This window comes from Ursus arctos, unplaced genomic scaffold, assembly GCF_023065955.2.
Source record: "Ursus arctos isolate Adak ecotype North America unplaced genomic scaffold, UrsArc2.0 scaffold_8, whole genome shotgun sequence".
In the NCBI taxonomy this organism is placed as follows: Eukaryota; Metazoa; Chordata; class Mammalia; order Carnivora; family Ursidae; genus Ursus; species Ursus arctos.
In genome coordinates, this window is record NW_026623100.1 from 36,076,078 (window position 1) to 36,091,339 (window position 15,262).

General features: G+C 35.7%; 1 protein-coding gene and 1 non-coding gene across 21 annotated transcripts in view; both read left to right on the forward strand.

Annotated features, from left to right (window-relative positions):
- The window catches only part of ZNF638 (zinc finger protein 638), a 142,442-nt gene that overhangs the window by 49,982 nt on the left and 77,198 nt on the right, over positions 1-15,262 (forward strand). For 15 of the 20 annotated variants that reach the window (XM_026483249.4, XM_057309175.1, XM_057309176.1 and 12 more), the window contains exon 2: positions 10,475-11,990. The exons of 2 other annotated variants lie outside the window; for them this stretch is intronic. In XM_026483249.4, coding sequence (XP_026339034.1) covers positions 10,475-11,990 — 1,516 coding nt within the window. Of the gene's footprint in view, positions 1-10,149; positions 11,991-15,262 lie in introns of all 20 variants that reach the window. 3 more of the 20 variants (XM_048222699.2, XM_048222701.2, XM_048222698.2) reach the window with 1 other exon arrangement.
- LOC113247657 (U6 spliceosomal RNA) lies at positions 13,861-13,967 on the forward strand. The gene has a single exon (XR_003313332.1). It is a non-coding gene; the product is annotated as a U6 spliceosomal RNA (small nuclear RNA).

Genomic DNA, 15,262 nt, shown 5'->3' on the forward strand with positions numbered 1-15,262 from the left:
CCCTATTATTTTTAAGCAAATCCCATGTCATTCAATTTATAGTTCAGAATTTTTCTTTACAATAGAGAAAAACATGCTTGTCACTCCTAAAATAATAATTCCTTAATGCCAGTGTTCAAATTTCCCCAATTGTGTCTCATATATCACACTCCTAGTGTGTATATACATATATTAATTTAATTTCAATCTCAACTACTATATTGAAATTTTCAGGAATTACCCAAGTCTTATTCAAAGAAACAACTATCTGCCTACTTCTTAAGTAAAGCATTTTGTTTACTATCTTAACACTTTCTGAGCACCTACTGTGAGTTAGGTATAATTTTTATTTAAAGATTTATTTATTTATTTTAGGAGGGGAGGGGCAGAGGGAGCAGGAGAGAATCTCAAGCAGACTCCATGCTGAGTGCAGAGCCTGAAGCAGGGCTCTATTCCTGAGATCGTGACCTGAGCCTAAATCAAGAGCCAGCCAAGAACTGGTCGCTTAACTGACTGAGCCACCCAGGTGCCAGGAGATATAATTTTAATTGTCACATCGCCATTCTGAAGTGGGTAATGTTTTTATTCCCATTTTTCACATAATGAAACTGAGGCTTGGGTTAACCAGCTTGCTGAGGGTCACATTTATAGCACTCAGCAGGACCAGAATCAATACAGAACTTAAGGTCTAAGTTCTTAAAAAACACTATGCTACATTAGTGTTAAATTTTACTTACGGGAGTTAACCAATTTTGCATGAAGTAATTCACTGGCACCCCTCCTAGCAGGGTGGATATCATCAGATTAGTTGAAATGTCCCCAAAGATGAGATTATTATGAATTGCATAATGGGCTGACTAATAGTCAATAGGGAGTGAACAGGATGAAGAAGAAGAAAAACAAAAATGTGTTTAGGGCTGATGCTTTTATTGTGTTGCATGTTTTCTGCCTGTTTCCATACTTATAGTATTTTTTTTTTTTTTTTTTTTAGTATATAATTAAGGAGTTAGTCTGGTGTTGGACTGAAAAGGTTGGGTCATTAACCTTTGAATGAATTAAATCTCCGACAGGAATACCCTGTCTCTCCCTGCCTTCCCTCTTCTCTTCTTGTACTCATATACACATGTGGTTTTTTTTTTTTCCTGAACTATTTGAGAGTAAGTATTGTACTACTTAACCTTATTTTATTTCCTAAGAACAGGGTATTTTCTTTTGTAGTCATAGATAGTTAACAACCTTAGTAAATTTAACATTGGTAAAATTCTTTAATCTACCATTTTCTGATTTAGTCAATTGACCCAATAGTCTTCTTTATAGCACTTTATGGTTGTCTTTTTTTTTTTTTTCCAGTACAGTATCAGTCTACAGTCAAATAGTTGTATTTAATTGTCATGTCCTTTAGTCTTTTTTACTCTGGAACATTTCCTGGAGCCTTTCTTTATCTTTTGTGAAATTGACATTTCTGAAAAATACAGCCTCCTTTCTTTCTTCTCTGTTCTTTTTACTTCTTTCTTTTCTTTTGTAGTAGAACATTTCTCATTTTGGATTTGTCTGATGTTTCCTCTTGATTAGATTCAGATTATGTGTCCCTGGCCAGAAAAATCACGTAAGTGATGCTGGGTCCCCACGGTATCAAATCTGGAGGTGCATGATGTCCATCTGTCTGCTATGAATAATATTATGTTTGATAACATATTTGGTCAAAATGTTTGATTCCCCCCTCCACCCCCGAAACTAATTTGTGGAGAGACATTTTAAGACTATGCAAATGTCCTACTTATTAAAATTTCCCTCTAGATTTAACATGCACAGATGATTTTTTGTCTGAACCAATCTTTATTATTACGGTTACAAAATGATGATTTTTCAAGTCAGCAGTCCCTCTACATTTGCAGTGACTGATTGCTGTGGAGTTACAGGCTCTTGGTTTTTTCAGTGGTTTATAACTTTACTATCCAGTTTTTTCTTTTTCTCATTTCATATTTATATATCTTGCCTTGCACAGTGAAAGCCCTAGTTCCCAGCACTATCAAAACATTTACTTATTCGCTTAATCCTGTAACATACCTAAAGTAATTTAAGAATAGCTTCACCCATATCATTACCAAAAAAACTCCCCAAAACAAACTACTAAAAAGAATAAGAATTTATTTGTAGTTCTCCCCTTTTTCCTAGCTCCTCTAAAACTGAGAATATATAAATCAAATAGTGGGTTTATAAATTATTTGCATTAATTTTTTTAAGTGGGTTATAGTATGCATTTGAAAAATGAATGTTCGCTTTCAGTTTTAGATTTTTTACCTTCTTCCATCCTAGTGTTGGTTGTTAACATGCTCCTGAAAGTTAAAACTATATAATAAGATGTACTCCATGAAATATCATTCCCATTTTCTTTCAGTCCTTTGTATCCAGTATCCCAGATAGGTAATCAGCTTTTTTTTGTCTGTTATCCTACCTGTGTTTCTTTTTGTAAATGTAAGCAGATATATGTATTTTCTTACTTTAATTTTTTTATACAAAATGTAACATGCTGGGGCGCCTAGGTGGCTCAGTCCATTAAGTGTCTGTCTTCGGCTCAGGTCATGATCCGGGACTCCTGGGGTCAAGCCCCCACCTCCAGGTTCCCTGCTCAGCGGGGAGCCTGCCTCTCCCTCCCTCTGCCATTCCCCTTGCTTGTGCTATCTCATTCTCTCTCTGTCAAATAAATAAAAGCCTCAAAAAAAATAAAAAAGTAACGTGCTATATATGCTTTTTTATGCTTTGTGAAGACTTTAAGGAATTTGGCATTTTAAGGAATTTGACCAAATAATTTAGGTGTGCTTAACCAAAGATTTTGGAAACTCGTTTTAGGCAGAGACAGATGTATTTTGGCCTGTATGCTTCATGAAAGTGAACAACCTAATGGCAGGGAAGGCAAGAATACAGTTACGCCTCAGAACATTTGTGTCTGGGTAGTGAATGTCTTCGATACTATATTTACTTCTTAGTCCTGCTGACCTCTGTTATGTTGGCTTTATTTTGTTTCAGTGCTTGTGCTTTCTCAGGCAGTAAATATGCTATCAGTAGCATTTGGGTTTTATCAGCACCCACCACTTTTCTCATTTCTAGTTTTAAAAACAATCCCAGGAAAGATTTCTTTATTCCATCTCGGATCAGGGGGTTTCTCTCTGATTCATGCATTACATTTATTGAGGATAGCAAGGTAAGCAGGCTCACCGAAGCACTTCTCAGGGAGGCATTATTTACTATGAATACAGTGTGGTCTCTCAAGACCCATTTATGTATGCACTGCTTTTTAAAAAAGTACATGTAATTAATATATTCATCCTGTTTATCAAAAAATTGTTTTCCTGGAAATAGTAACTATTAAATCATTGCTATATGAGATGGGTAATGCATGGTTCTCATGGTGATCTGTTCCTGGCATTGTGCATTAGTAAGTTGAGCTTCCATTTTTTTTTTTTATGTATGGAATCATAATGTTTATCAATCCGCTCAAGTGACAGTGAAGTTTGTGATGCCCTCCATGATACCAAATAATGTTTCTAATTGTCTTATTTTTTCTTCTGTTTTTTTGACAATTTCTTTGAGGTACCACATTTTGGCATTTTAACTTCTAATCAGTGTGGCTGGTGGCACCTTCAGAGTTATGACTTACCTTTTGTGAGACATGAAAGGACACTAGTAATGGTAGAAAAGAGTTGGCTGAGTGAGTGGATCCATCTCTATACTAGAAGATGAGCAGATTGAGTTTAAACTGAGGAAAGCATAGAAAGATATGTACTCTTTATATTAACTGACCAGTGTAATACCTGTATTCTTAGGTATGAAAGTGGATTTATATGTTGTCAGACAGACACTCTAACAAGATGATACCAAATGAGGCATGTGGGTATATATCTAGAAAAATCAATGGTTGTTTTCCCTTTATGTTAAGATTATAGAAAACAACTCTTCGGTGTGTCATGAGGGTGATTTTTCTTTATTGGCGGGGGGTGATAATGAACATTATTACTTTATAATGAGAAAAAGCAAAGCTATAAAATTTACATTTTATATATCTAGAATATAGCATGGAAAAAATACAGAGGAATTACAGGTTTTAGTTATGATCTTGCATCTTAGCTCTGAGGCTTCACTTAATCTGGAAAAACTGGGATTCCCTTGCTCACAGGTTGTTGTGAGGTTCCAGTGAGATAATGAATGTTAAAGTGCTTTGTAAACTGTGAAGTACTATAAAGTTGATGTTTGGGGTTTGATATAAATTTTTCCATTATGAATCTAATGGAGCCATTATGATCAGGCTGACTAATTTTTGATGATGCTTTTAGATTTCCAATTTCTTTACCAGTATCTATAAAGAAAATAAAGGATTCTCTTTCTTCTGAAAGATTACATTAGAGTAACAGGCAGTTTTTGATATTCCATGGTAGTGGACATCTCAGAAAGACTTCATGGGATCTAGTTCAATATCTTTTTAGTCCATCAAGCCATTTCTGCATGCCTGACTCAAAAAGGTCAGTTTCTATTAAGTGTTTCTAAAAGAATTTTTATGTTTGTTATTTTACTGAATATTTGTTGTTTCAGAGTGGCATGTTTCAGTTCTTAAAAGGGCATAGGAAAGAGTTAACTGCTACTTGTCTCAGTAATATAATTTTTTCAGGAGTTCAGAATGTTTCGTGACCAATAAATACCCTGGTTTTGGAAAATATTAAATATAGGAAAATAAAATGTTAACTGGAAATAGTATATTTCTAATTTCATACAGTAAGGTTTGGTGTATTTTTCTCCCCTTCTCATCCATGTGTGTATTTACATACACAAGCCTGAAAGAAGTTATATCAAAATACTAGTTCATTCTAGGATCATGGTTTTTTAATTGTAAGGATTTAATTTAATATTTTTTATTTTCTATAAAAAGCATATGTTACTTATATAATCAGGAGTAAAATTTATTTTAAAATATTAATATTTAGTTGCAGTTGTTTTCAAAGCAGGGTTTTAATAATGAAAAACTCAGATCTTAACTCAGGTTTTTCAAAGTTTAGTGATTTCATAAATTGCTCTAGGTGAACCATCCTCTATGGCTAGAGCTCAGTTACCCAGAAAATGGCATATTCTCTAATAGTTATGGTCAATAAAGATTATATTTACTGTGTCAGGCATTTGTTCTGGCTATCACTTGTTACTTTGTATAGATTCTGTGATATTGCCAAAATTTACAAATTACTGTCATATCACTGAAAGCCATTCTTGGTGAAACCCCTCGGGTTTCTTGTAGTAGCAGATTTGGAGAACAAGGATTCTCTTACATTTGCTATTTTTGGTTTAGAAACCAGCTTGACTTTATTTTTTAATTTTTATTTTTTTTTAAAGATTTTATTTATTTATTTGACAGAGATAGAGACAGCCAGCGAGAGAGGGAACACAAGCAGGGGGAGTGGGAGAGGAAGAGGCAGGCTCATAGCAGAGGAGCCTGATGTGGGGCTCGATCCCATAATGCCGGGATCACACCCTGAGCCGAAGGCAGACGCTTAACCGCTGTGCCACCCAGGCGCCCCTGAAACCAGCTTGACTTTAGACATATGTGATGGTAGTACTACGTATTTATTACGTAATTCTATTATATGGGTATTTTATCTTTAATCAGCATTTTGTTTTGTCCATATGTGAATTTAAAAAAATGAAAACAACTTGAAGGGTTTTATGTACTAGTTGTTATCCTTAGGGTATATCCTACCAAGGATGTTTAATATTCCTTTTTACAGCTGCAAAATTCGGTATACCATAGTTTATTCGACCAATCTCCAGTCTCTCCAAACCCTCTTAATTGGAGAGGTGTGAAAAGGGAAACATCCAGATTTTTAACTATATTTTATCATTTTGGTTTCTCTGATTCTTATGAGACACTAACTCCATCTTAAGAACTGGAGTGTTAGCTTTATAAAGGAAGGGATCTATTCTGGGCTTAATAGCCTTGCTACTTCCCCATGTAGACCAGCACTGTTAAAGTATTTGTTAAGTGGATGAATAAGGCTTGGGTTTGAAGTTATTCCAACATACTTATGCTAAGAAGACAGTTTCTTTAAGTTTTTAGGAGTAGTTAGCATCTTTTTTTAGGTATCTTGAAAGAGCTCATAGTCGATTTGGAATTTTCCTTCTGAATCTGTTGAGAAGGTGCTAAATTCCTGTGCTTCATCTAGTGGTTATCATTTGCATTGAGTAGTAGTACTCTGAGGCGTTATTGTTAGGGCTGAAGTTTAAACAAAGGGGAGAAAAGTTAAGCAACAAAGAAAAGGATGCTGATTGGTGGGGCTTGCCTGTCCTTAAATTAGAATTGAAGAAATGAGGCTGGAAAATTATATAATTGCAAAAGGGAAGTTTGTAATACCATACAAATAGAAAGCTTGAACTATAAATACCAGCACCTTTTTAGTCAAAACATTTTGTTTGCAGTGAATGTGAGTGATAGTTTTAAGAGAGATTAAACTATAACTTTCCTAAATGATTAAAAAATCATTAGAAGATCATAAAAAATGATTTTTTAATCATTTAGGAAATGTGCTTACACTTACAAAATATAAAGACAGTTATGCAAATGAAATATGGGTGTACTCCTTAAATTTCATTTACAAAAAACCCACAAGGTTACTCAACATTTTTTTAACCATTGAAGATCTGTTATTTGGCATATGGATTGTAGGTAGACTTTTTATTATATTTTTAAAATAGTCTGTGTCAGTTCTTACCAATGCTCCACATTGTTTCATGCTTCTGATTTAACATTCATGTCATTGTAGTGGGAATAGAACTGGAGAGAGCTGAGCACTTGTATAGTAAAGGAATTCATCGTAATTTCTCTTTTAGTGATGTTGTTTTGATGAACTACTTTGTCAGAAAATTTTCTGGGGCACCTGGGTGGCGCAGTCGTTAAGCGTCTGCCTTCGGCTCAGGGCGTGATCCCAGCGTTCTGGGATCGAGTCCCACATCAGGCTCCTCCACTATGAGCCTGCTTCTTCCTCTCCCACTCCCCCTGCTTGTGTTCCCTCTCTCGCTGGCTGTCTCTCTGTCAAATAAATAAATAAAATCTTAAAAAAAAAAAAAAAAGAAATTTTTCTACCGGGATTGAAAATGATAATGGTAGCATAAGAAGGTATTTGATGGTTTTACATTAATGGGTCAGTGTCTGAAAATGTTACTAAATGCAATCTAAAATGAAACACTATACTTAGAATAGGTCTTAAATTCAGAAGGAGTCTTGGGATAAAAGTTGGAAGTGTTGGCTTAAAGTTCAGAAGGATTAAACTTGTTCTTAGTAAGGAGGTTAGTTGAAGTGACATATTAAAAGAGTGACATTTAATTATAATGACGGATTTGCCAGGATATGCATATCTGGAGAGAAACTTTCTTAATTCTAGCCAGCAGCAGGTCCTGGAATCTGAATGTTTCATAAATAAGTATGACTAAAAAAGCCCCTTGTCTTACCAAGAGAGAATGGAGAACAATCTCTTTGGGAGAGCCAGGACTGCTGTTAACTTATTACTGTGTCCTTATTATGTTAAATTTCACATTGGGACTAACCACATAAGACCTCTAGTGTGTGTGCGCATGTGTGGGTTTTAAACCTCCTAAAAAATGCAAATAAGCCAAATCTCTGCTTACTCAGAGTTGAAATTTAGATTAGGGAAAGGCCTTTTAATTCTTCTCTTCATTTATATTCCACACTGTTCTATGAATATTGAATCTTTCAGGACTGATATTCATGACTACAACACTGATACAGATAATGGCATTTGTTGAAACATGGAAATAATTCTGCCCTGATTAAGTAGCTTTCTCTCCAAGGGTGGACCTTCACTTTCCCCAATCTTTTAGTCCCTCCCTGAGGACTGTCCCCCTCTCCCCCAGCAACTAAAAGCTTAAGGGGATAGAGGAAGGAAGGGCTCAGGACCCTGGTTGCACACTGTAAGTCACAAGTTACTGTTCTAATTGTTCATTGCTTGTGCTTTACCAATTACTAAATATTTCAAGTATCACCTCTGGGTATAAGCATAAAGAAAACTCAAGTTTAGGAAACACAAAATGAAAAAGTTTCTTGATAAACAGTGGTATCATAGAGCCTTTAATGTACATTGGCATCATGTCTTTCTAAGAAGGGTATCTAGTGCATGCATTTTAGACTTTCTTGACCGGGGAACTTGTTTGTGGAAGACCTACAGTCATACAGGATAGTAATTTCTGCAGAATACAGTTCGTGAAGGACTGCTGTCTTTCATTCTATAAACATATATATGTACACATATCAGTGTAAGGCTGTGCTAGACACATTAGGAAATATGTAGATAAGTTTTTGCCTTTAAAGAACTTAAGACGTAGATACCTGTAAATGATACTTGTTCACAATTCCATGTGGTAATTAGATGACTGACTGAAATCTGTTCTTTTTTATTTCCTTATGGAGGAGAAACAGTATTTGGGAGAGTTTGTGTTCCTAATGTTGTGGGAGTCTTCACCAGTTAAGGAAAATGGTGCTGAAAGAGTTTGAGTAACTAGATGACAAACTGCTTATATAAGACAAAGTTGTTCTTGGAAATTTTAATTTTGTAGAAAATAGACACAGTTTCATATGACTGTTGTTTAAAAAGACCTGGAGTTTGTTATAAGTGAACATTATTAACAGAGAATGTGGGTATCATTTCATAGTTTGCTAAACTTGTGTCTGCTGCTTATATCTGTTGAATTAGAAGCTTGTGTAATTTTTATTGTAGTGTTGTGTTTCATTATGATTTTAAAATTAATTATGTATGTTAATGACTGATTTTGATCAAATAGCTTAACAAATATTTAAGCGTATTTTAAGTAGGAGAAGAGTTTATGCTTAAGATAATACAGCAGTAAACACATGCTTTTAATTGATAGTAGATAGTTTAAAAAAAGACACATATGAATACAAATCGTAGTAAAAGGTATGAATCCCAAATGGTACAAGGAACAAATAAAGTTTGTTGAAAGACTCACCGGGCCTTGGTGGTCAAAAAAGGTTTAATGGAGGCTGACCATTGAGTAAAATCAAGTAAGTCAGGTCCAGGGCAAAGTTATTTTGTTTGTTTTGATAGGAAGAGATGGTTGGAAGGGAGTGTGTTAACCAGATAAAGCCCACTTCTCAGCCAAATTAACATTTCACTAACATTATGTGTAAATTTAAAAAGGGTATAGTTGAGGTATGGATGAAGTTGTAGCTTGAACCAGAAAGTGATGATCGTCAAATATCATCTGTACTGTGGATTTTCATAGTAGGTGTAGATGCCTCAAGACCTCATGTTTCCCACCTCGCATTTTTGTCAGGTATAAAAGTAGGGACCTGATGGAAAACAGGCATAGTCTGTGTTTTGTTTTGTTTTAAACTAGAAGAGGGAAGTCAAGTTCGGTGGTTGCTGACCTTGGTCCTGAATGATAGCTAAACTACTATTTTTCTGAGACCCAGGTTGGAATGAGTTGTGCTGTGCTCTGATGGCTGGACAGCAACCAGTTTAATACAGTATCTGGGAACTGCAAAATAGTCTTGCTCACATCTGTTAGTGGTTAAGAGAATTCGTTATGGGGCTAAATTACCTTGAGTGCAAATCTTGGCCCAGTCATTTATTATCTGTGCAATTTACTTAACTTCTGTGCCTTAGTGTCCTTGTCTGTAAAACTTAAATATTTCAAGGGGTTGTTGTGAGAATTAAACCAATCCATGTAAAGTGCTTAGAACAGTCACTGGCACATGAGCAGTATAAACTTAGTCATTGTTATTGTCGATATATATTTGCCTGTACACTATGGAGGGAATCAATCCAAGAGAAAGGTGACTGGTGGTTGTGCGACATATTATGTTGTATGTTATAATCAATTCCATGCTGCTGCACACTTTTTTGTCAGACTCTAGTTAAGTTATTGATGATAAATTTTCATCTTAAAATTTATTTAACAACAGTCTAGTTTATTTAACAATAGTCTAATTGCTATTTGGAATTTGTGAGATGTGATTCCAAGGAAGACTGTGTCTTGGAGAAATGGGTCTTGTAAAATTTTAGTCTTACCGTTTCTGTTTTAATGGTTTGTACATAACATACATATTAAGTGTATGTCTGTTTCTAAGTATTTTAATGCCTTCATCTTTTTTTCCAGTAACAAAGCGTGAAATAAATCCCCAGTGTTTTTCAAGATTATTTAAAAGGATTTATAATTACCGCTCAGCACCTAGGACAGCACCCAATGCAACACTTTGTACATGAACTCTGGCTTGAGGTTTGGGGTTTGTGTTCTGGATTCAGGAAAGAAAAGAAGAGAACGTTTTTGGGAAAGTTAACAATTCTCGTAAACACTCTAGAAGTATATGAAATGGAGGATGGTTTCATGGCTTTATTTCAGAATGTTTTACACTGGCTGTAGAACCCACTTCATGAAGTAGTTTTGAGTTAAAATGATCTAATATTTGTGTTTTAACTTTCAGCTTTGTGTTATTCTTGGAAAATTTCGCACCACTTGTGAATTCCTTGAACCTGGGCATTGCAAACCCACTTCTGTTGGGCCCATCTCCTTTGCACTTTGCTCAGATTAAGACTCAGTTGGCGCTTCAGCAGCTGAATGCCGTTGCCTCACATAGTTCAACACCACCTTATACTTTATTAAATCAGGCTTTCTTGAAAATAGCCATGTCGAGACCCAGGTTTAATCCTCGAGGAAACTTTCCACTTCAGAGGCCACGAGCACCTAACCCTTCTGGGATGAGGCCTCCAGGACCATTTATGAGGCCTGGATCCATGGGTCTTCCAAGATTTTACCCAGCAGGGAGAGCCCGTGGAATTCCACACAGATTTACTGGCCATGAATCTTATCAGAACATGGGACCACAGAGAATGAATGTTCAGGTAACTCAACACCGAACTGATCCAAGATTGACCAAAGAAAAATTGGATTTTCATGAAGCACAACAAAAGAAGGGGAAGCCTCATGGCAGCCGGTGGGATGATGAGCCTCATATATCTGCATCAGTGGGAGTGAAACAGAGTTCTATAACACAGGTTACAGAGCAGAGTCCTCAAGTGCAGAGTCGCTATACAAAAGAGAGTGCCTCAAGTATCTTAGCAAGTTTTGGATTATCTAATGAAGACTTAGAAGAACTCAGTCGCTATCCTGATGAACAGCTAACTCCTGAAAATATGCCGTTAATTTTGAGGGATATAAGAATGCGAAAAATGGGGCGCCGATTACCCAGTATACCTTCTCAGAGCAGAAATAAAGAAACGCTTGGTAATGAGGCAGTTTCGAGTAATGTGATTGATTATGGGCATGCAAGCAAATATGGCTACACAGAAGATCCACTTGAAGTACGTATTTATGATCCTGAAATTCCAACAGATGAGGTCAAGAATGAATTTCGGTCACAGCAGAGCATTTCTGCATCTGTTCCCACTCCAAATGTGATATGTAATTCTATGTTTCCTGTTGAAGATGTGTTTCGACAGATGGACTTCCCCAGTGAGTCCTCTAATAATCAGTCCTTTTTCCCAGTTGAGAGTGGAACTAAGATGTCAGGCTTACACATTTCAGGAGGACAGTCAGTCCTTGAACCTGTAAAATCCGTCAGTCAATCCATTAGCCAAACAGTTAACCAGACAATGAATCAGTCTCTTATTCCTCCATCTATGAACCAGCAGCCTTTTTCATCAGAATTAATTTCAGCTGTAAGCCAGCAGGAGCGGATCCCACATGAACCTGTGATTAATTCATCTAATGTACATGGATCAGGAGGAAGTAAAAAGAATTACCAGTCAGAGGCTGACATTCCCATTCAGTCGCCCTTTGGGATTGTGAAAGCATCATGGTTACCAAAGTTTTCACATGCTGATGCCCAGAAGATGAAGAGACTTCCAACTCCCTCTATGATGAATGATTATTATGCAGCATCTCCAAGAATATTTCCACATTTGTGTTCTCTGTGTAACGTAGAATGTAGTCATTTGAAGGTGAGTGTTTTTAAAGATCACTGTATAATGATACTCAGGGCCCAGATTTCCTCTAAATTTTCATATTATGCTTGTGTTAACTAGGCGTTGAGGAAATGGCAGAAATTATTTGTGATTGCAACATCACCACTTAGTTGTAATCTAAGTAGTCCTGGCCTAAATACTGACTTGAGTGTTAGGCTTTCTGTATTCCTGTGACTGGGCATACAACATAGTTTGTCCATGTACTTTGAACTTTTGATTAGTTCTCTCAGAAAATTCATGCAACATAAAATTTATAAGACAAACTGTGGACTTATAAAACAATCACATGAGTCAACTTTAAATAAATCTGTTACTATACAAATATAAAAAGTTGGAATAAAATATTTGTACTGTACACTTTAAGAGAGAGTATGTTGTAGCCTTGCATGTATCTTCGTGTCTTGGCTAAAAGACAGTTAATGTTGACTTAAATATTTTCTGACTCTAGCTACACTAGGATTTTTAGTGTTTGATGAGAAGGAGCTTCCTAAATAACTTAATCCATAACAAAATTGAGTCAAGAGTAATTATTTTGGGGTCAGCTGTCAGCTCAGAGAATAGTGTAAAATGGTAGAAATTTAGAGAGAAAAATCTTAAAAAAATAAAAAAAGGCATTAGTACCTCTGTGGTCAGTATAATTAGAAGAAAGTATTTTATAGAGGTGCTGAAGAGTAACATAGAACGTACTCTTAGATAGTACAGTTGACTCTTGAACAGCTTGGGGTTTGGGGGTGCCAAATCCTGCACAGTTGAAAGTCCAAGTTGACTCCTTAAAAACTACTAGCCTGTTGACTGCGGAAGCCTTACCAACAATATAAATAGTTGGTTAATACATTTTATATGTTAATAGTATTGTATGGTGTATTCTTATAATAAAGTAAGCTTGAGAAAAGAAAATGTTAAGAAAATCATGAGAAAATGTATTTATGTGTACTGTAATAAAAGTTTGTGTGTAAGTGGACCCGTGCACTTCAAACCAGTGTTGTTCAAGGGTCAGCTGTAATCGTGGGTGGATTTGTGTAGGAATTTCCCAGTATGTTTTATTTACTTAATGTATATTTGGAAACCACTTTTATTTCTGTTCACTAATGTGATTTGTAGATTTATATTATAAGTGGTCAGGAAGGAATGTACTTCCCATGGAATAAGCTTCGATCATTGGTTATATACTTTGAATAGGCTTAAAAACCAATAGGTGTTTAATTCTCTTTTTTTTTCCTTCTTGCAGTGCTGCCCATTTATTGTCTTTGTATTATCCACTCACCAGATTTCAGCTGATGCTTTTGCTAACTCTAGCAAAGGAAAGCAGTATTCCTCCTCATTTTAGCCAAATTTGTTGAGTTCTAATGAAATAATAGTTGCCTTCCCTATCAAGGGAGGTAGTCAAGTCTTGAAAAATCTCAGAATAATTCATAGCACTTAATCTTTAAGTAGCGCTGGCCTGAGTTCTGAATTGAGTAATAGGCTCTCTGTATTCCATTTGAACTTTTATTTAGTTATGATGAATCCAAGAAAGGTATCTTAAAAGAACTTTAAGTTTTTATTTCTTAGACTGGAAAAGGTATATGTTTATTCAGTAGGTATTTACTGATTACCAGTTTCATACATGGCTATATTAGATGCTGGGCAGCCTCACTGAAGAGGAAAAATGACACACCTAAGGAATTTAAAAAATTCGAGGACATCAAATGGTTCAGTGATTGCAATTAACTTGTTTGGGTGTGCTGTGGGGAGAGAGATTTAATATTTCAATCTTGACTTCAGGCTTATATCCATTGAGGTCAGCTTTATCAGTTTATCAACACCTAATGTGTATTTAGCAGCATATAATTAAAAAGTATAAATAATGCTCACTTTGGCAGCACTTATACTAAAATTGAATTAATACAGAAAAGATAAGCATGGCGCATGTGCAAGGATGACATGTGAATTCGTGATATGTTCCATATTTTTTATAGTAAGTGTAGTTACCATCATCATCTCACACAGATAAAACAAAAAGAGAACGCAAAAAAAAAAAAGTATAAATATACTTGCTGACATCAAAAGACTAGTTGGATGAGATTAAGTGACAGTGACTAACTGTATCGAGTCTGGCCTGGAAGGATTTGGGAGGGAAGACTTCATGGAGTTGGTTAAATATGGGTCTTAAATAATGAGTAGGCTTCAGATATACCTACGGGTGGAAGGATGACATTTCAGATGTCAGCAGTAACAATAGGTACCAAGGGCCTTCAAAAGCTTAGCTTAAGGAGTTTAGACTTGAGGTGAGAGGCATTAGGAAGCTAATTAAAGTTTTGGTATGTGAAGTGACATGTTCAAAGTGTATTTAGGGAGATAAATCTGGCAGATGTATTCAGGGTGAATAGGAAAGAGAAGAGATATGGTAGGGCACTGCATATGAGACTTCCCTAGTTCCTTCAAGTGTAAGATGGTGAAAGTCTGGGTTAATATGATAAAAGTAAAACTAGAAAAAGAAATCATTAGTGATTCATTAGAGTTCACAGAGATTGCCATTTAAAACAAAAAACACCTTTTTTTTTAACAGAACAGCATGATGGATCTAACTAATGAATTCTTTACTACTGGATGACTACATGATAGGGATTTGTGAACATGGACTTAGATGGTACAAACTACCTTTTGTTTCTGTGTAATATATCTTGCTGCCTTGTAAATGTGCATATGTATGACCTTGTAAATAATATAGCCAATAAATGTAAATTACCAGTTGCAATTTTTTTTTTTTGCTAAGTGACATTTGACAAGTACGTTCTCCATCGCTGAATCTTTAAAACTATAGCCTGCCAAAAGCAACAGTAGAATGTGAAATGTATTTCTTTTCTAAATTGGGATTCAGATGTCAGAGGAGGAGCTGTGCTCGGTTTAGAAGTTACGTCTTTTTGGCTGTCCTCAGCTTAGAAGCTGTCTTTCTGACTGAAATAATTCAGTTTGAGAAAATATTAATTGACATAAAAGATTTTTGAGTAGTTGGAGGATAGGGTGAACTCTTACATGGGTAGGTATTTTCATAGTTTGATTCTGGGCCTACTCAAGTCTACGGCATTTCCAGCTTAGTAGGTAATTATCACTTTTTCTCTGGAGAGGCAGTACTGCTTTTGGACCCTTATTATCTAATCTGGATACTGTTACTAGAGAGTCTAGAAATTGGGGTGGCATAGGTATATTTACTGAGCTTAAATCAAATAATACCAGTGAGTGAAAGTGGGCCTGTTAAATAGTAGTGT